The sequence below is a fragment of the Dromiciops gliroides genome, chromosome 2 (assembly GCF_019393635.1).
Source record: "Dromiciops gliroides isolate mDroGli1 chromosome 2, mDroGli1.pri, whole genome shotgun sequence".
In the NCBI taxonomy this organism is placed as follows: domain Eukaryota; kingdom Metazoa; phylum Chordata; class Mammalia; order Microbiotheria; family Microbiotheriidae; genus Dromiciops; species Dromiciops gliroides.
The window spans coordinates 520,805,460-520,825,911 of NC_057862.1; the positions used below are offsets into that span (position 1 = coordinate 520,805,460).

Consider the following 20,452-nt stretch of genomic DNA (forward strand, 5'->3'; position numbering starts at 1 on the left):
TTGAAGAGAAATATGAAACTCAAAGCAAATTGCTATGCTAGCAACCCTGACGGAAAGGTGAGAGCAGAAGGACTAAACCAAAATGTCTTTACAGAAAATCGAGAAGTTTCATTTCAGTCAGAAGTTTAATACCTATGTTTTTGCCATCCTCAAAAGCCATACCATGACCTTAATTTTCATCTAATAGCTGACACTTCCCATACCAAGTCCTACAATGATCCTCACATTCAGTCAAAATGTCCTCCTTGTCCAAACTCACTAACTGTGCCAGCATGCACTTGGGTTGTCAGATTCCTTCTCTTTTCAAGATTCTTTCAACAGTCTTCCCAGGGGTAGCATTCCAGTTTCCTTCTTTGAACTGTAAATGAAATTCCATCAATTGAAGGAAAGACAGCCAATACACCAAATCCAAAATAAACTTGTCTGATTCTCAGACTAGATATACAGTTACATCATTTCAATGTGAAAACCAAGCATTTGTTGTTGATTTTTTCCCCTTAAGAGTTTTAGGCTCTGATAGAGTTTATTTGGGATGCCAGGAAATTAACTCAATAAACAAAGGTGACCTTGTTATGTTTATCCCTGCTCAGCCAGTTTCAGAGCTTTTAGAGCTAGAAGGAACCTTAGAGATCACCTAGCCCAAGCCTCTCACTTTACAGGTGAAGAAACTGAATTAGAGGCAAGCTAAATCATCTTCTACTAATTAGATGTCAGGGCTAGAACACAGGTCTTCAGACTCCAAAAACCCTTCCACTGCACCAGAACTACCTCATAAGGAGGTCTTGGTACTAACCACCAAAGTATACTGATGTGCGTGCGCTCGCTCGGCTCTCTCTCTCTCTCTCTCTCTCTCTCTCACTCTCACACACACACACACACACACACAGTGTGAATTTGCTTCTATTCCACATGCATGAAGGAGGTTTAAAGCTGTAACTCAACTCTGCTTTCCCCCCCCCCCCGGAATATCCATTTGTCCCCCAGTAAGTGGTTTGGCCTGTGCCAAGGCCCCAGTGGTTTTGGCCTAACGAGTACAGAAAGGTAACAAAGTTAGTTAAAAGACAGCTAAACAGACCAAGGTGCCAAGGAAATTACATCATATTAGATTACACATCTCTATTTTCAACAGAGAAAGTGGATCACACTGGCACAGTGTGATCTGAACAACCTCTATCAGGCTACCAAGTTCTTCAGAATCACCCCTGGTTGCCCTGGATGATTGTCCAGGGAGGTGGAGAGCTTGTCTCTTCTGTCAATTTCATCCTATATTCAGGGAGAAAAAAATGTCACTAACTTTTTACTTTCTTTTTTAAGACCCCTGGGAAAAGACAATTGTAGGCTGACATTAGCATGTCAGAGATTGATTATGTATTTAACCATCAAGGTATTCCAGAACTGTACAAAAGGTTCTCAAGGACTCAGACTGAGTTTGCAGCAGGGTTCCATTTAGATGATAAACATAACAGTTAGGCAAATAGGTGAATATTTACACAGATACTACCAGTGCAACAAGTATAATTTAAGTCAACCAAGTAAATGATAAAGCAAAGAGCCCATGGGCTAGAAGCCAATCCCTCCTCTTTGGCTCAAAGAAAAACACAAAATCAACAGAAATGATCAGCAGCATTCAAGTCTCCAGCTTAATAAATACAGCAGACAGACCTGAGGGACTTGATCCCTGAAGAGTGAACAGAACCAGCAATACTATTTTCAGCTAGGACTTGAGTCTAATAATATGAGAAGTCTGTATATTAGGCTAGGTATTCTCTCCTACAGACAGGTATGTGGGCATTTCCCTCCTCCAGACTTTATTTTTAATCACTTTTCGTGCTCCATGGTTTTCTTGTTTGCTTTTTAATTTAAAACTGAAAGATATCTTCTAAGGTGCACTGAGCAAAGGTTATAATCAAACTATAGTAATATTCACACAAAATGGGATTCTTAAATGAAATGTCATCTCATTAAGATGCTTTTTCAATAAATATAGCATTTGTCAGACACCATGTTTTCCTTCTAGCAGAAGACAACTTTGCTTTCAATCAGAGTAATACTGTGAACTGAAAATGGTTTGGGTAAAAGCTTTCTGTGACTGCAAAGTAGTTCAGCTGTGCCGTGAGTTTAGGCTAGCTAGAAAGGCTGCAGCATTGGGCAAAAGTTTACTCTCTGGTGTGGCCATCAGTCTGTATTTGGCGGCTCTGATCTCCAAGTAAACAGGACAGAAGGAATGTTAAATTTAAAGGGGCTTGGATCCACCAGAACAACCCTTGGAACAGATGCCCCCAGGATTATGGGTTTTGTATTTTATTTTGTTTAAACCCACATAGGTTTAACTCCTGTGATTTCCTTCCAATTCAAAGTTCTAATTTATGCACTTAGTCACATCATATAAATACACATATCAGTATGTGTATATATAGACAGCTCTTTGTTCTTTAAAACCCACAGCACAGACACAAAAAATTTACCAAAAAAAGGAAAACAGTGAAATGAGGTCTTGTAATGGTCTTAAAAGTCACACAAGCTGGGATTGACGTGAAGACTTGCCCTAGAGCTCAGTTCTGATCCTACTGTCCTCTTTCTAGGTTGTCCCCTGGTCTTCAGTGCTGGCAGTCAACATCCCCTTGTCAATAAGGTGAGCCTTTAACGTGTTGAAGTGTTGAAGCTGCTGATCCGGACGGCAAGGTCAAAAAACTGTTGAATCAGCTTACTTGGGTTGGGTCCCCTGAAAGGAAAATCAGAAAAAAAAAGAACGAAATCATGGTCGAAGGCACTTTTGAAACTGATTATGCCCAATGGCTTATTGTTTCTTGCACTATCAGTAAATACCTTGTCAACTGAGTGGCAAGGGAGCAGTAGCATGGTGAATCCCAAAATTCATTTACATTTAGGCTATAGGACATGTTTTTTGGTGCTATTAGTTTGAATAGGGAATTGTCCTGACTTTCTAATAAACTCAATGTTGCAAGAACAAACTGGATCAACCACACTTAAAGAACCTTCCCTGGATGCAAGAAGAAAGCTGTATTTACCTGATAAAGCTGGCAATGTACACATTAACAAAAGTAGCCATCAGGTACTGGCCAGTCGAAAGCGGTCCATGATACCTCCATGGCCAGGGATGGTGTTGGCAAAGTCCTATCAGAGTTAAGGAGAGAATCTGTGAATCTTAACTCAACACAGCAATCACATACCCATCTAAAAGTCCTACCCACATGCCCAAATAGCTTCCAATATAGAAAAAAACTAAGCATTGTGTCCCTTGTCCCTAACAGATAACAAAGATGTACATATTAAAAGACAGATGGACCATGGTGGGGCTTGTGGCAAAGGAACTTTAAAAAATACAGACAAATTAAGTAGCCTGCCATTATAAACTCTATTTCCTGAACAACTGCATGCTTATTTTGAATTGATCCAGTTAAATTCAGCACATGTATATGAAGGCCAAATAGATTCAGAAAGCCTGACTGACCTCATCTTTGGGGAGAGGAAAGATGGAAAAGTAAGGAGGTTCTCCTACCTTGATTTTAAAGGCCCGTTTGAATCCACTTGCAAAAATACCTCCAAAGGGTCCAATGAGGGAGGCAAAGGTGGGAGAGAGCAATGCTATGTATTTGGAAGGGATACATCCCGAACTGTTTCTGCAAAAGATACAGCAAAAGAAAGTTGAGGCTGCTTTCAGTTTTTACCTTATTTCTTTAATAACATTCCTAATAGAAGTTAACTTTGCCAGGTCTGCAGTTTCTCCAATGTGCAAAGCACAACATATAACCCCCCCCAAAAAAGAACCCCATAATCTTTGATTATTTTTCTTTGTAAGAGAAATAAACATATTTGGCTTCGTTTTGCTTCAAACATCAATAGACCTTGAACAAGGAAGTAATCATTAATTGGAATTAATGAAAGATTATTTCTTAACAAAATTGACAAATAGTCCCATGATGACTTTTTTATTCCTCCAAAATTTGATTCAAAGACTATTTATTAAGTGCTTAATACATGCAAGATACAAGAGATGCACACACATACCTTCCATATCATTCTAAACAAATGCGTGGGGGGGGGGGGAATAAGGGGTTATAGCAGGAGAGAGAAGGTTACCCTCACTTTGAACCTGCCCTGACTCCTTATAGTTAGTTACCTTTTTCTAGTTTGGCATCTTCATCTTCATACCTTTGGAAAATTTTTGTAGACAAGACCCCTCACTTTTAGACTAAACAAATACATGACCTTAGTTGGGATTCATTCATGCCAAGTTAAAAGGTACATACCAGCCAATGGACAGACTGAATCCCCAAAGGGATGTTGTATTCCTGAAGTCTGAAGAGATCAGAGGCTCACAATCCACAGTGAAGCTGGTGGGGTCATTGTTAAACTCCACAGGGCAGATGAAACATCGGTATCCAGACATTAAATAGGAGAGCTATTTGAAGGAAAAAGAGCACCAGGTTAATGATAAGATAACAACTTGTCTCTCCTCTAGGCCTCCAAAGTGACCCCCCCAAAACACACACAGTATCCTCAAACTATAACTGCTCCCACTTATCCATCTAGTTCAGGTCCATGTACAAGGAACTCCCCACCTCCTCTCCAAATCCTACCAGTCCTTTAGGACCACCTCAAGTTTCATCTCTCTGCGAAACACCCCTGGTGACTTCAGTTTATACTGACCTTGTTTCTCAAATTCTTAAGACACTCACTATCCATGACACACAACTAACTCTTTGTTCTGTGCTCACTACATACCTCGTCATCTCAAACAGACTCTAAGTTTCTTGAGGACAGAGGCTATGTCCGAATCTTCTGTAACCTGATGGGCATAGGGGTGGTACTTAATAAGTGCTTGGTGACTAAGGGCATCCAGCCCCAAAACAAAAACAAAAGGATCATAGATTCAGAGCTCAATGGAAACTTAGAGACTCTCTAGACCAACAAATTCCCACAGGGAGTAAGAGGTGGGGGTGCAATTTGACCTAGCTCCTCTGATTCCAAATCCATTCTTTTATCTAGCAGACCAGGACACCTCTCATGACTGGGATCTAAAAGAATTGAACAATAGCAATAGCAATAACAACAAACAAAATCCTAACATCACACTAAACATGTTGTTCACACACAATGAACAGAGAGAGGAAGAGAGGGAAGGAGGGAAAGCAGAGGAAAGGAGGAAAAAGGGAAAAGAGGAGGGGAGGGAAAAGAGGGAAGGGAGGTGCTATGATTATCCCTGTTTTACCGCTGAGAAAACTGAGGCAGACAGAGGGGAAGTGACTTGTTTAGGGTTACATAGCTTGAGGTGTCTGAGGCCAGATAAGAACTTAGAACTTGTCCTGACCCCAGGCCCAGGGCTCTATCCCTGTTCCATCTCATGCTTTAGGATCAAAGATTCCCTTGTGGATCTCTCAGAGGATACTCTGAGATTTTATATAACAGAATGTTTCTTGATCTTGAGGGCTGCTTCAAGAATCTATCATTTCATCCATGTGGATACTCCCTTTAGGAATGCAGATGATCACTCTGCTGTCTCTTGGGAGATGGTCTTCCTGAATTGCTTAAGCAAAAAGAATTCATCACCTGGAGGCCAAACATCTGGTGACAGCCTCTTTACACTTTCTTAAGCTGATTCTTTAAACTAGTGGTCCCCAAACATTTTTCAATTGAACAGCTTTACTAATAAAAAGCATTTTTGACCACATATCCCTTATATCTGTATTTTTACTTATTTGTAAGATACAGATGTACTACTTTACTCATAATTATGGGCATAAACACATTAAATAGTTAACCATAGAGCAAGTAGGGAACACAGTCAGACTTCCACTTCAGGAAAATCACTTTAGCATATGTATAGATAATAAACTGAAGAGAAGACTTAAGACAGGGAGACCAATTAGGAGACTGCTGTAGTAATTCATGTGAGAAGTAATGGGGGCCTGAACTAAGATGGGAACTGTGTGAGTAGTGAGGAGACAGATGTAAGAGATGCCACATAGGTAGAAATGACAAGATCTGATTGGATAGATGGGATAAGTGAAAGTCGGACGTTCAGGATGACAGGTGACTTAAAGGATTTGGGTGTCCTTGACAGAAATAAGGAAGTATAGAAGAGAGATAGGTTTGGAGGGAAGGTTAAAGTAATGAAATCTGTAGATTATAACCCATCCATCCCTGCTTATCCTGCAAGATAAAATCTGTCCCACCCAAAATGGAAGGGCTCAGGAGAATGATCTTACTTTCTAAAACGCAAAGTCACCTCCACATCATGATAAAGTATTGAACAAGGCTTTGGTAGAGGGTAGGCCACTTAAACTCACTCTAAAACATTTACTATCTGAACAAGAAAGCTACCTGCTTAGTGCATGCTCTGAGAAATGTTGTCAGTATCCAGTGGTCCAGAGAACCTGATTAACACCCGGTCTACATGAAGGAGTGTCATGAAGCAGGCAAATACTTCATTGCCCACAAGTACATTATCTCAGAAACTTGAAAAGAGTCTTCACTCTCTATAGAGAAAAAAAGGTCCTCATTCTCATGGGAGACAAAATCAGAAAAGGAATCAACCCTAAAAACCATTGCTTCAAATGTATGTCAGTCAGTCAATAAACATTTCTTAAGTATCTACTATGTGCCAGGCACTGTGCTAGAGATGCAATGAAAATCAAAGATAGTGACTGTTTTTGTTCTCAAGGAGCTCACATTCTAATGGGGAATATAATATGTAAACAAATGGGTATAAACCAGCTGTATAGATAAACTGGAAATAATCATCAGAGGAAGGCACTAGAATTAAGTAGTATCAGGAAAAGTTTCCTGTAGAAGGTGATATTTTAGCAGGGATCGAAGGCAGCCACAGAAGCATGAGGGGGAGATGAGGAGGGAGAATCAGTGAAAACATCCACAATAGCAACATGGAGGGAAATCTTTTTTTAAGTAACAGCAAGGATGCCAGGATCACTGGTTTGCAGGGTATAGAGAGGGGAGGAAGGTGGAAAGGAAAAGTAGGATGGGGCCAAGTTGTTAAGAGTTTTGAATGCCAAACAGAGGATTTTACATTTGATCCTGGAAATGATACAGAACCACTGAAGTTTACTGAATTGGGGGGAGGGGTGACACAATCAAACCTGCACTTTAGGAAGATCACGTTAACAGACTCAAATAGGGAGAGACTTATGGCAGAGAAAGCAATGAGCAAGGTATTGCAGTAGTCCAGACATAAGGTGATGAAGCAGCAACAGGGTGCTGGCAATGTCAGAGGAGAGAAGAGGGCATACTGGACAGGCCATATCCAACAGACTGGAGACAGTGGTTAAAAGAGAAGAGTCCAGGATGAGACTTAAGCTATGAGCCTGGGAGGACAGTGTAACCCTCTGAATAGGAAAATTAAGAAGGGAGAGTTTTGGGGGAGAAGTAATGAATTCCATTTTGGACATCAGGTTTAAGATGTAAAGGGGATATCCAGTTCAAGATGCCCAATAGGCAGCCAGAGATACAAGATTGGAGGTCAGGATGGATAAGCAGATCTGAGTATCATTAGCACTGAGATGATCACTAAATCCATGGGAGCTGATGAGATACAAAAGTTTAGGCAACAAGATGAACGAGAGTCTTAACACAAAGTGGCAAATTTAATCTCATAGTCATCACTGAAATTGGGATAACCATACCTAGAATGTGGCTCTTAAAGGGTATATACTTTAGGCAACCAGGGAACATGGTGGATAAAGCATCGGGCATGTATTCTAGAACATAACTTCTTAAAGTATGGGTCACAACCCCAAATGGGGTCACATAACTGAATGTGGGGGTCAAAAAAGATCTGGCAACAGTAAACATTTATGTATACCTATTTTACATACTTATATACCCAGGGTTGCATTAAAATTTCTCAGGTGAAAAAGGATTGTGAACAGAAAGTTTAAGAAGCTCTGGTCTAAAAGACCTGAATTCAAATCTTGCCTTGACCACTTACTAGTTTTATGACCCCTGGACAGATCATTTAACCTGCTGACTTCAATTAAATGGGAATAATAATAGCAATCATCTGTTTCTTTCCTTTCTCTGAAAATGTTAGAGGTGCTTCCTGCCCCTAGAAGATCACAGGCTGACTCGTTGGTGGACTTGAACTGAGAAGGGAGGATTTGGGGGTTCTTGGTAACAAAGTACCATCTGCTGCTTCAACCTTGGGTTTGTTTCAGTTATTTAAATGTCTACTAAGGTCCTCATCTAATACCACATCAACTCATACGTGACTTCTACTCTTTTTTTTGCAGGGGGGGGGAGGAGGAGACAGGGCAATGAGGGTTAAGTGACTTGCCCAGGGTCACACAGCTAGTAAGTGTTAAGTGTCTGAGGCCGGATTTGAACTCAGGTCTTCCTGAATCCAGGGCCGGTGCTTTATCCACTGCACCATCTAGCTGCCCCATCATCTGTTCTTTAAGAGTAGAAGTTGGGGGACAGCTATGTGGTGCAGTGGATAAAGCACCGGCCCTGGAGTCAGGAGTACCTGAGTTCAAATCTGGCCTCAGACACTTAACACTTACTAGCTGTGTGACCCTGGGCAAGTCACTTAACCCCAATTGCCTCACTAAAACAACAACAACAACAACAACAAAACAAACAAACAAAAAAAGAACAGATGATCTACATCTCTGGATAGAATGTCTATACCAGGAGTTCCCTACACTGATAAAATCACATATTCAGATCACATACAGGTGTGCAAGCACATAAACAAACAAGGTGATGCTGCCATGTGGGTTCTTCAGGGAAAAGCACAATTACTGACTTGAGGGAGGGATTTTGAGTTGTCTCCAAAAAGATGGAATCTTCCCTGCTCAGGGATATTTTTTGACTCTTCCAAACATTGGGAGTTTGGTCAGGGTATTTTTCAGAAGTGGAACCTTGGTCATTAAGAGGTTAAATACAGGAATACAGGCCATGGAATGCATTTTTACATAGAGGCAGCAGAGGGCAACATTGGGATATTCCCACCTACCCAGGCCCACGATCTCCCATCCTCTCCTTTTTAATAAATCGTCACACCCACATATCCCTCCCCCAAATCCTCCTCCCTTTCAGTGAGCTGACTGCTTTGACTGGTCACAAGAGGGTTGAGCAAAGAATTTAAGGAGGTATGGAAACATGCCAGATTCTGGAGCAGGAACCTAGAACACAGAAGAAAATACTTAGTTCCTATGACCCATTAAGAGTTAGTGACTAGGGGCAGCTAGGTGGCGCAGTGGATAGAGCACCGGCCCTGGAGTCAGGAGTACCTGGGTTCAAATCCGGCCTCAGACACTTAACACTTACTAGCTGTGTGACCCTGGGCAAGTCACTTAACCCCAATTGCCTCACTAAAAATTAAAAAAAAGAGTTAGTGACTGGGGGCAGCTAGGTGGCACAGTGGATAGAGCACCAGCCCTGGATTCAGAAGGACTTAACCCCAACTGCCTCACAAAAAAAAAAAAAAAGAGTTAGTGACTGTAGTAGCTCTCTCAATGTCTTAAAGCACTGACATTCTGGCAACAGGCTGGCAACTCAAATGGATCCAAGGTCCTCTCATTCTTTAGCTGGCTGCTTCCCAGCTGGTCCCTGCTTACCCTGACACAGACTCAGGCAGCTACAAAACTATAATATGGACATACTCTAGCTGAGAAATGTTTTTTATAAGGAGATTTGTCTGCAAAATGTAAAATTGAAAGATAGACAAATGGTTCATATTTATATTATGTCTCAGGGTTTGCAAATCACTTTATATACTTTATATCTCAGTTGATCCTTCACAATAACCCTATCAAGTAAGTGTTATGATTATCTTCAATTTAAGAGATGGGTAGGTAAGCAAACATCAGAGGGAAGACTCACATTTTGGTCTTCCTGACTCTTGGTCCATTTCTCTCTCCTCTAACAAGTCACTGAACCTAGAGGTGAACACTCAGCACCCTCCCAACCTCACAGACACTGATACACTCATGGCTCACTGACCACATTACCTGCAATAATAATTCAACAACAAACATTTTCACACTTGGGATTGTCAACTACCTACCAGAAGCCCAAACACCACGGTAGCAAAGAATCCTCCAATGAAGCCTTCCCATGTCTTCTTTGGAGAAAGCTGCAGGAAGAAAAAAGCAAAACAAAAAAAGATGAGTGTAGAATTTGATTGACAACATTATTTGTTAACCTGCATGTATCCTACCATAGCTTGATTTTCTCTACACCTTTAATGAATCCCTTTCCACAGGCTTCTTCCTTTTTATTTAAACATGCTCAGAAATCCCTCACTCCTACTAGCTTCTTAAACTACTATCCAATTTCTTTATTCCCCCTTAATGTCAAATTTTAGGAAGAATAGTGCTTACATTTTGTTACTGCCTATTCCTACCTCAAACTGCTGTAATCTGGCTTCTCTCTCCCTCACACTAAGAGAAACTGCTCCAAGGATACACTCCTAATTAACATACCCAATGGCCTTTTTTCGGTCCCCTTTCTCTTTGTATCACTTAACACTGTACACTTCCCTTGGCACATTCTCTTTTTCCTTGGTATCTGTAACACTGTTTTCAGAGCTCCTCCACCTCTCCGGCCATTCAGCTCTTCACTTGCTCCTTAAACTTTGATATTTTTAAATGGCTATGTGTTCACTAGGGCTCTGTCCTCAACCTTCCTCTTTTCTCTTTACATTATCTCCCATAACAATTTCATCCATTTCATCCACCTCTTTGCAGATGAATCACAAATCTTTCTCTCTAGTTCTGAAATCGCTTTTGCGCTCCAAACAGATACATGACTTAAGTCTAAAAAAGTCACATCATAAAAAAATTAAAGAAGGAAGGAAATACCTTTCACAACTATGAACAGGGGAAGTTCATGACCAAAAAAAGGGTAGAGAAGATATGAGAAGATAAAATGGACAATATGAATAATTAGAGATAGAAAATGAAAACAATTCAGGTTCTACTCAGCCTCATCAAATTGCCAAAGAGGACAAAAACGAAAAATAACTACTGTAAGAGGGCTGCATAAAAAAAATACATACTAATATACACTGGAGAAGCTGTGGATTGGTCCAACCACTCTGGAAAACAATTTGGAACTATGGCCCAAAAGTTACCCTTGAGTACCAATCCTAAATCTATACCATAAGGGATCAAAGAAGAAGGACCCCTAAGCACAAAAGCACTTTGCATGTTAATATATATACATATGAAGTGCAAATTAAGACCATACCCATCAACTGGGGAATGGATTAAAAAATATATATGTGGTATGTGAATGGAAGATAATATTATGATGCTACCAAAAAAACCCCAAAAAACCCAAAACTTATAAAAGGGATGAGTTCCAAGAAGCCTGGGAAAACTTGTATGACTGAAATAAACAGAACCAAAAGAACAAATTGTACAATAACAACAATTTTTAAAAGGATTGGAATAGATGATTTTATAATGTCCCTTTCAGCTTTACACCTAATGATGTTACCCAAAGAAAAGAAAGTAAAAGAGGATCATTGAAATATTTTTTAAACACATAGGAGAGAGCAGAAAGAAACAAAGACAAGCAAGATAGCTCTGAAAGTTACACATTAAATATATTATATTTTAATAGAAAAAATGAAGTTGTACATAATATAGATTCACAGTTTCATGCACAGTTCTATTTTTCCATTCTACTTTGTATTTTATATGGAAATGCTCATTTTATTTGGTCTTTGCTGAGTTCAGAATTTAAAAAAAGATTTTAAAATATCAATTAGGTTTTTCTCTGTCTTACAAGGCAACTTTTTCCCAGTGAAAGAACTGCCCTGTGATATTTCATGTCAAGGAAAATTCTCTCACCTTGATGAGTGGGGTCCGACCAAAGAAAAAGCCAAACATATAGGCCATGATGTCATTACAGATCACACATGAAATAGGGACAATAAACCTAGGAGGAATGAAAAAAAGAGGGAAGTCAGAAGCATCATTAGCAAGTCGTGAAGATTATTTAAGTACATATAACTCTAACATTTGGTTTTTTGTTTGTTTGTTTTTGCAGGGCAATGAGGGTTAAATGACTTGCCCAGGGTCACATAGCTAGGAAGTGCCAAGTACCTGAGGCCGGATTTAAACTCAGGTCCTCCTGAATCCAGAGCTGGTGCTTTATCCACTGTGCCACCTAGCTGCCCCTCCTAACATTTGTTTTTAAAGAATATCTTTAAAAGTTGTCCTTGAGGGCAGCTAGGTGGCACAGTGGATAGAGCACCGGCCCTGGATTCAGGAGGACCTGAGTTCAAATCTGACCTCAGACACTTGACACTTACTAGTGACCCTGGGCAAGTCACTTAACCCTCACTGCCCTCCAAAAGAGAAAAAAGAAAAAGATAAAAAAAGTGGCCCTGGCTATCTCAGTTTTGATGTTCTCTCCTCTGATCTGTTCCATACAGGAACAAGTATCATCTCTGATGTCTGTAGCATCCTCTCATCAGCATCACAAGTGTGACCATAATGGAACAATACCAACATAGTTGAGACACCTCCACACTGTAAGGATCTACAAATTCACAGTTGTGAACATTCCTTCTATCAACACAGATCACTTGGACAAGGAATAAGCCTCTCTGAACTAATTTGAGTCTCGGATGAAACAACACTTGAACTCCAAGCCTCTTTAACTTCAAAGTAATTCCTTGAGTTTGTGTCACTAACATTTCCTTCCTTCTTCCTTTAATTTGTTTTTGATGTGACCTTTTTAGTCTAAGTCATGTATCTGTTTGGACTCAAGAGATTTCAAGAGAACTAGAGAGAGATTTGTGATTCATCTGCAAAGAGGAGGCCTTTGGGAGAATAAGACACGCAAAACTTTTTTTTTCTTTTTTCTTTTTTTTAGTGAGGCAATTGGGGTTAAGTGACTTGCCCAGGGTCACACAGCTAGTAAGTGTTAAATGTCTGAGGCCAGATTTGAACTCAGGTACTCCTGAATCCAGGGCTGGTGCTTTAGCCACTGCGCCATGTAGCTGCCCTATGCATAACTTTTAAAAGCTGCTGCTAAAGCACTAGCTCAGAAGTGGGGAAAACATCCTGAAAAGTCTTGTTTCTTATTCTAAAACTCACATTAGTTTTTCCAAACCTTGGTGATCATGCCTTGCCAAGCCTAACTCTGGATTACCCCCACCATCTGTCTCTTCCATTCCTATTGATGTGCTGCTGAACTGAGCTAGAAGAAATCATGAAACTGCTGACTGGTCTCATTACAAATTATGGCAGCTAATCTCAACTGTATCCTCAAGGCAAACGTTCTATTCGTCCCTGATTTTTTTTTTTTTTTTGCGAGGCAATTGGGCTTGACTTGCCCAAGGTCACACAGCTTATAAGTGTCAAGTGTCTGAGGCTGTATTTGAACTCAAGTCCTCCTGAATCCAGGGCCAGTGTTCTATCCACTGTGCCACCTAGCTGCCCCCATTTACATTTTCTTTTGATTTGTTCAGTGTGCAATTGTTCTATCTATTTATGAGTTATTTTGTATAGTTTTCTTGACTGCTTTCTTCAGTTTCCATCTAGATCTTTCCATGTTTCTCTCTAGTCATCACATGTCACTTCTTAGGACCCAGTCATATTATATTACACTTATGCACCAAAATGTGTCCCCAGCTGATGGGCATCTACTTTGTTCACAATTCCTGTTGTTGTACAGTCGCTTCCATCATGTTTGACTCTTCCTGGCTCCACTGGAGTTTTCTTGGCAGACATTTGCCATTTCCTTCTCTGGCTCATTTTACAGATGAGGATACTGAAGCAAATAGGGTGAAGTGACTTGCTCAGGGTCCCACAGCTAGTAAATGTTTGCAAACAGATGTGAACTCAGGAAGAAGTCTTCCTGACTTCAGGCCTGACACTATCCACTAAGCCACCTAGATGCCCTTACAAAAAGTGCTTCCGTAAATATTTTGGAGTATGTGGGGACTTTTCTTCTTATTGATGGCTGCCTCGGGGTATAAGCCCAGTAATGAAATCTCTGGTTCAAAGAGTATAGATATTTAGTCACTCTATTTGCAAAATAGAGTGTAAAATGCTTGTGTCAGTTCACAGGTCCACCATCAAGGTATTGGATGCCTATCATTCCACAACCCCTCCAACATTCACTACTACCATTTTTTGTCATTTTTGCCAATTTATAGGGTGAAAGAATTGTTTTGATTTACATTTGACTATCAGTGATTTGGGGCATGCTTTCTTGTGGTTGTGTATACTTTGCAGTTCTTTTTGAGAGTTTGTTCATATCCATTGACCACTTATCTACTGGAGAATGGCCATTACAGAGAGAGTGAACATAGATATTGTATCTATGTGCATGCATATACACATTATATACATATACATACATATGTTATTTATGTATCTTGGACACTTGGATACCAAACCCTTATCAAAGAAATTTGATACAAAGATTTTTCCCCAGTTGACCAGTACACTTCTTATTCTAAGTAATTTTGTCTGTTAAGAAGCTTTTTAGTTTCAAGTAATCAAAGCTTTCTATTTTATCTTTTATTTGGTTAAGGATATATCTACTTATAGCTGTGAAGCATATGATCTGTTTCTCTTCTAACTTTTCTTCTAGTATAATCTTTAATATTAAAGCCACATATCTATAATGTATTGTGAGATGTGTTGTAAGGTGTTAATCTAAGCCTAATTTCTGGATTGCTTTTCAGTTTTCCCAGTAATTTTTATCAAATGAAGAGTTCTGTCCTAGGTTATTTATGTTTTCTATTTTATCAAATACTGGGTTGAGTTCTACTGTTTCTGAATCTCCCTTGTCTAGTCTGATCTATTTTTAAACCAATACCAAATGGTTTGGGTGAATACTGCTTTATAATATAGTCTGAGGTCTAGAAATGCTATTTTCTCTTCATCTATACTTCTTTTCATCATTTCCCTTGATGTTTTAGCTATGTGTTTCTCCAAATGAATTTTATTATTTCAAGTTCTATAAAGTATCCCCTTAGTAATTTGATTGGTATAACATTAAAAAGTGTAAATTAATTTTGGTAGGATTATAATTTTTATTATATTGGCACAGTCTAGCTATGAGCATTGAATATTCTTCCAGCCATTTAAATTGTTTGTTTATTTAAGGAGCACTTTGTAAGTAAATCTATACCAGTCTTTTGTGTGCTTTGGGAAGCTGATCCTCAGGTATTTTATGCATTTTGTAATTATTTAGAATGGTATTTCCCTTTCTATTATTGCCTTTTTATGTTCTATCAATATATAGTAAATACTGTAGATTTTTGAGGATTTATTTTGCAACTCGCAACTTTGCTGAAGCTATTAATTGTTCCAATTAGTATCTTTGCTGATTCCCCAGGACTTTCCAAGTCAACAATCATATCATCGGCAAATAGGAATTGTTTTATGTCCTTTACCTAACTACACTGCCTTTAATTTCCTCCTCCTGTCTTACTTCTTGGCTAACATTTTCCAGAACTACATTAAATAGAAGGGAGAGTAAGCATCCTTGCTTCACTTCTATACTTATGCGGAAAAGTTCTATTGTATCTCCATTACATGTGATGCTTGCTCCTGGCTCTATACTGATTTTTCATGATATTTTTAAAAGTCCCTCTAGATGAACTCTGCTATAAAACAGAAGCGAATTGCAGAGTGGATTAAAAAACAGAATCCTGCAATATGCTGTTTACAAGAAATACATCTGAAGCAGAGAGATACACACAGAGTAAAGGTAAAAGGCTGGAGCAGAATATATTATGCTTCAGCTAAAGTAAAAAAAGCAGGGGTAGCAATCCTTATCTCAGACAAAGAACAGGCAAAAACAGATCTCATTAAAAGAGATAAGGAAGGAAACTACATCTTGCTAAAAGGTACTATAGATAATGAAGTAATATCAATATTAAATATGTATGGGGCAGCTAGGTGGCGCAGTGGATAGAGCACCGGCCCTGGAGTCAGGAGTACCTGAGTTCAAATCCGGCCTCAGACACTTAACACTTACTAGCTGTGTGACCCTGGGCAAGTCACTTAACCCCAATCGCCTCACTAATATATATATATATATATATATATATATATATATAAAATATGTATGTGCCAAGTGGTATAGCATCCAAATTCTTAGAGAAGTTAAATGAGTTACAAGAGGAATTAGACAGTAATACTATACTAGTGGGGGATCTGAATCTCCCCCTCTCAGAATTAGATAAATCTAGCCAAAAAATAAATAAGAAAGAAGTGAAAGAGGTGAACAGATTACTAGAAAAGTTAGACATGATAGATGTCTGGAGAAAACTGAATGGGGATAGAAAAGAATATACCTTTTTCTCAGCAGTACATGGCACATTTTCAAAAACTGACCATGTATTAGGGCACAAAAACATCATAGTCAAATATAGAAAGGCAGAAATAGTAAATGCATCCTTCTCAGATCATGATGCAATAAAAATTACATGTAAGCCATGGAAAAGTAGACTGAAAATCAATTGGAAACTAAATAATTTCATTCTAAAGAATGAATGGGTCGGGGGCGGCTAGATAGCACAGTGGATAAAGCACCGACCCTGGATTCAGGAGTACCTGAGTTCAAATCTGGCTTCGGACACTTGACACTAGCTGTGTGACCCTGGGCAAGTCACTTAACCTCCATTGCCCCGCAAAAAAAAAAAAAAAAAGAGAGGAAAAAAAAAAAAGAATGAATGGGTCAAACAACAAATCATAGAAACAATCAATAACTATATCCAAGAGAATGACAATAATGAGACAACATACCAAAATCTATGGGATGCAGCCAAAGCAGTGCTTGGGGGAAAATTTATAGCTCTAAATGCTTACACGAATAAAAAAGAGAAAGAGGAGATTGATGAATTGGGCATGCAACTTAAAAAGCTAGAAAAAGAACAAATTAGAAATCCCCAATTAGATACTAAACTAGAGATCCTGAAAATTAAAGGAGAAATTAATAAGATTGAAAGCAAGAAAACTATAGAATTAATCAATAAAACTAAGAGCTGGTTTTATGGAAAAAAAACACAATAAAATAGATAAAATATTGGTTAATTTGATTTAAAAAAAGAAGAAAAACAAATTACCAGTATCAAAAATGAAAAGGGTGATGTTACCACCAATGAAGTGGAAATTAAAGCAATAATTAGGAACTATTTTGCCCAACTATATGCCAATAAATTTGACAATCTAAGTGAAATGGATGAATATTTACAAAAATACAAACTTCCCAGGTTAACTGAAGAGGAAATCCTTAAATAAGCCCATACTAGAAAAAGAAATTGAATAAGCCATTAATGAACTCCCTAAGAAAAAATCCCCAGGGCCAGATGGGTTTACAGGTGAATTTTACCAAACATTTAAAGAACAATTAATTCCAATATTATACAAATTATTTGGAAAAATAGGTGGAGTTCTACCAAATTCGTCTTATGATACAAATATGGTGGTGATACCAAAACCAGGCAAAGCAAAACCAAAGAAAATTATAGACCAATTTCCCTAATGAATATTGATGCTAAAATCTTAAATAAGATATTAGCAAGGAGATTACAGCAATTGATCACCAGGATAATATACTATGACCAGATGGGATTTATACCAGGAATGCAGGGCTGGTTCAACATTAGGAAAACTATTAACATAATCAACTACATCAACAAGAAAACTAAACAAAATCATATGATTATCTCAATAGATGCAGAGAAAGCTTTTGACAAAATACAGCACCCATTCCTAATAAAAACACTAGAGAGCTTAGGAATAGGTGGAGCTTTCCTTAAAATAATAAGCAGTATCTACCTAAAACCATCAGCAAGCCTTATATGCAATGGAGAGAAGTTAGAGGCTTTCCCAATAAGATCAGGGGTGAAACAGGGATGTCCATTATCACCCCTATTATTTAATATTGTACTAGAAATGTTAGCTTTAGCAATCAGAGAAGAAAAAGGAATTAAAGGAATTAGAATAGGCAAGGAGGAAACAAAACTATCACTCTTTGCAGATGATATGATGGTATACTTAAAGAATCCTAGAGAATCAACTCAAAAATTCCTTGAAACAATTAACAACTTTAGCAAAGTAGCAGGATATAAAATTAATCCACATAAATCATCAGCATTTCTATACATGACCAACAAAGTCCAGCAGCAAGAGATAGAAAGAGAAATTCCATTTAAAGTAATGATAGATAATATAAAATACTTGGGAGTCTACTTGCTAAGACAAACCCAGGAACTCTATGAACACAATTACCAAACACTCTTCACACAAATCAAATCAGATCTAAATAATTGGAAAGATATCAATTGCTCATGGATAGGTAGAGCTAATATAGTAAAAATGACAATTCTACCTAAATTAATTTACTTATTCAGTGCCATACCAATCAGACTACCTAAAAATTATTTTATAGAGCTAGAAAAAATAATAACAAAATTGATCTGGAAAAACAAGAAATCAAGAATATCAAGGGAAATAATGAAAAAAAATGCACAAGAAGGTGGGTTAATGGTACCAAACCTGGAGCTTTACTATAAAGTGGCAGTCATCAAAACTATCTGGTACTAGCTAAGAAATAGAGTGGAGGATCAATGGAATAGGCTAGGCACAGGAAATGCAGTAGTAAATGACACTAGTAATGTAGAGTTTGATAAACCCAAAGACTCCAGCTTCTGGGATAGGAACTCAGTATTTGACAAAAACTGCTGGGAAAACTGGAAGATAGTATGGCAGAAATTAGGCATAGACCAACATCTTACACCTTATACTAAAATAAGGTCAAAATGGATACATGATTTAGACATAAGAGGTGATACCATAGGTAAATTAGGAGAGAAAGGAATAGTTTACCTTTCAGATCTTTGGAAAGGAGAACAGTTTATGACCAAACAAGAGATAGGGAATATTATAAAATGCAAAATGGATGATTTTGATTACATTCAATTAAAAAAATTTTGTACAAACAGAAGCAATGCATCCAAAATTAGAAGGGTGGCAGAAAGCTGGGAAACAATTTTTATGGCCAGTACTTCTGATAAAGGCCTCATTTCTAAAATATATAGGGAACTAAATCAAATTTATAAGAATCCAAGTCATTCCCCAATTGAGAAATGGTCAAAGGATATGAACAGGCAGCTTTCTGATGAAGAAATCAAAGCTATCTATTCCCATATGAAAAAATGCTCTAAATCACTAATGATTAGAGAGATGCAAATTAAAACAACTCTGAGGTACCACCTGACACCTATCAGATTGGCTAAAATGACAAAAAAGGAAAATAATAAATGTTGGAGAAGCTGTGGAAAAATTTTAACACTAATGCATTGTTGGTGGAGCTGTAAACTGATCCAACCATTGTGGAGAGCAATTTGGAATTATGCCCAAAGGGCTATAAAGCTGTGCATACCCTTTGACCCAGCAATACCACTTTTGGGTCTTTTTCCCAAAGAGATCATGGAAAAGGGAAAAGGACCCACATGTACAAAAATATTTATAGCTGCTCTTTATGTGGTGGCAAGGAATTGGAAGTTATGGGGATGCCCATCAATTGGGGAATGGCTGGACAAGTTGTGGTATATAAATACAATGGAATACTATTGTGCTGTAAGAAACGATGAGCAGGAGGAGTTCAGAGAAATCTGGAGGATGCGTGAGCTGATGATGAGTAAGATGAACAGAACCAGAAGAACATTGTACACAGTATCATCAACATTGTATGTTGATCTACTGTGATGGACTAGATTCTTCTCACCAATGCAATGATACAGAAGAGTTCCAGGAAACTCATGATAGAAGAGGATCTCCAAATCCAGGAAAAAAAAAGAACTGTGGAGTATAGATGCTGATGGAACCATACTATTTCTTTTGTTTTTGGTGCTGTTGTTTTTTTATTTTGAGGTTTTTCCTCATTGCTCTGATTTTTCTCTTATAACATGACTAATGCAGAAATAGGTTTAATGTTATTATATATAGTAGTAGAAGGCTTCCACCAGTCGCGGACGACCACAGTGTGGCTGTACAGTCCGATATGGGAGCCGCAGCTCCTGCCGCAACGAAAACATCAGAAAACTGCGCTCTGTTACCCGTCGGTTCCTGCGTCTCATTTGTTTTTCTTCCTCCAGAGCTTGGAGGCCCATCTCAGCTGTATGCAAGCTGCTCCTGAGTACTGAACTCCATCAGGCGAGGTCCTTGGCCATCTCCTCCCAGCTGCAAGTGTCTATTCCCAGAGCCCTCAAGTCTTGCTTGCATACATCTCTGTAGCCAAGCTGGGGGAGTCCAGCAGGTCTTTGGCCTGGGGCTAACTCACCATAGAGTAGGTCTTTAGGAATGCGCCTGTCTTGCATGCGATGCACATGACCGAGCCAGCGCATATATATATGGCCTATATCAGATTGCCTGCTGTCTAGGGGAGGGTTGGGGGGGGGGGGGAAGATCTGAAATTGGAAAGCTTGTATAAA

The 20,452-nt window shown here is 38.7% G+C and overlaps 1 protein-coding gene across 1 annotated transcript in view; it reads right to left on the reverse strand.

The window, feature by feature from the left end:
- Positions 1 to 1,080: 1,080 nt before the first annotated feature.
- CDS2 (CDP-diacylglycerol synthase 2) overlaps positions 1,081 to 20,452 on the reverse strand; it is a 37,187-nt gene continuing 17,815 nt past the window's right edge. Inside the window, 10 exon segments of the mRNA XM_043981043.1 lie at positions 1,081 to 2,677; positions 2,680 to 2,722; positions 3,030 to 3,079; positions 3,082 to 3,135; positions 3,521 to 3,592; positions 3,594 to 3,641; positions 4,272 to 4,333; positions 4,336 to 4,423; positions 10,046 to 10,114; positions 11,838 to 11,925. Coding sequence (XP_043836978.1) covers positions 2,579 to 2,677; positions 2,680 to 2,722; positions 3,030 to 3,079; positions 3,082 to 3,135; positions 3,521 to 3,592; positions 3,594 to 3,641; positions 4,272 to 4,333; positions 4,336 to 4,423; positions 10,046 to 10,114; positions 11,838 to 11,925 — 673 coding nt within the window. The 3' untranslated portion in view covers positions 1,081 to 2,578.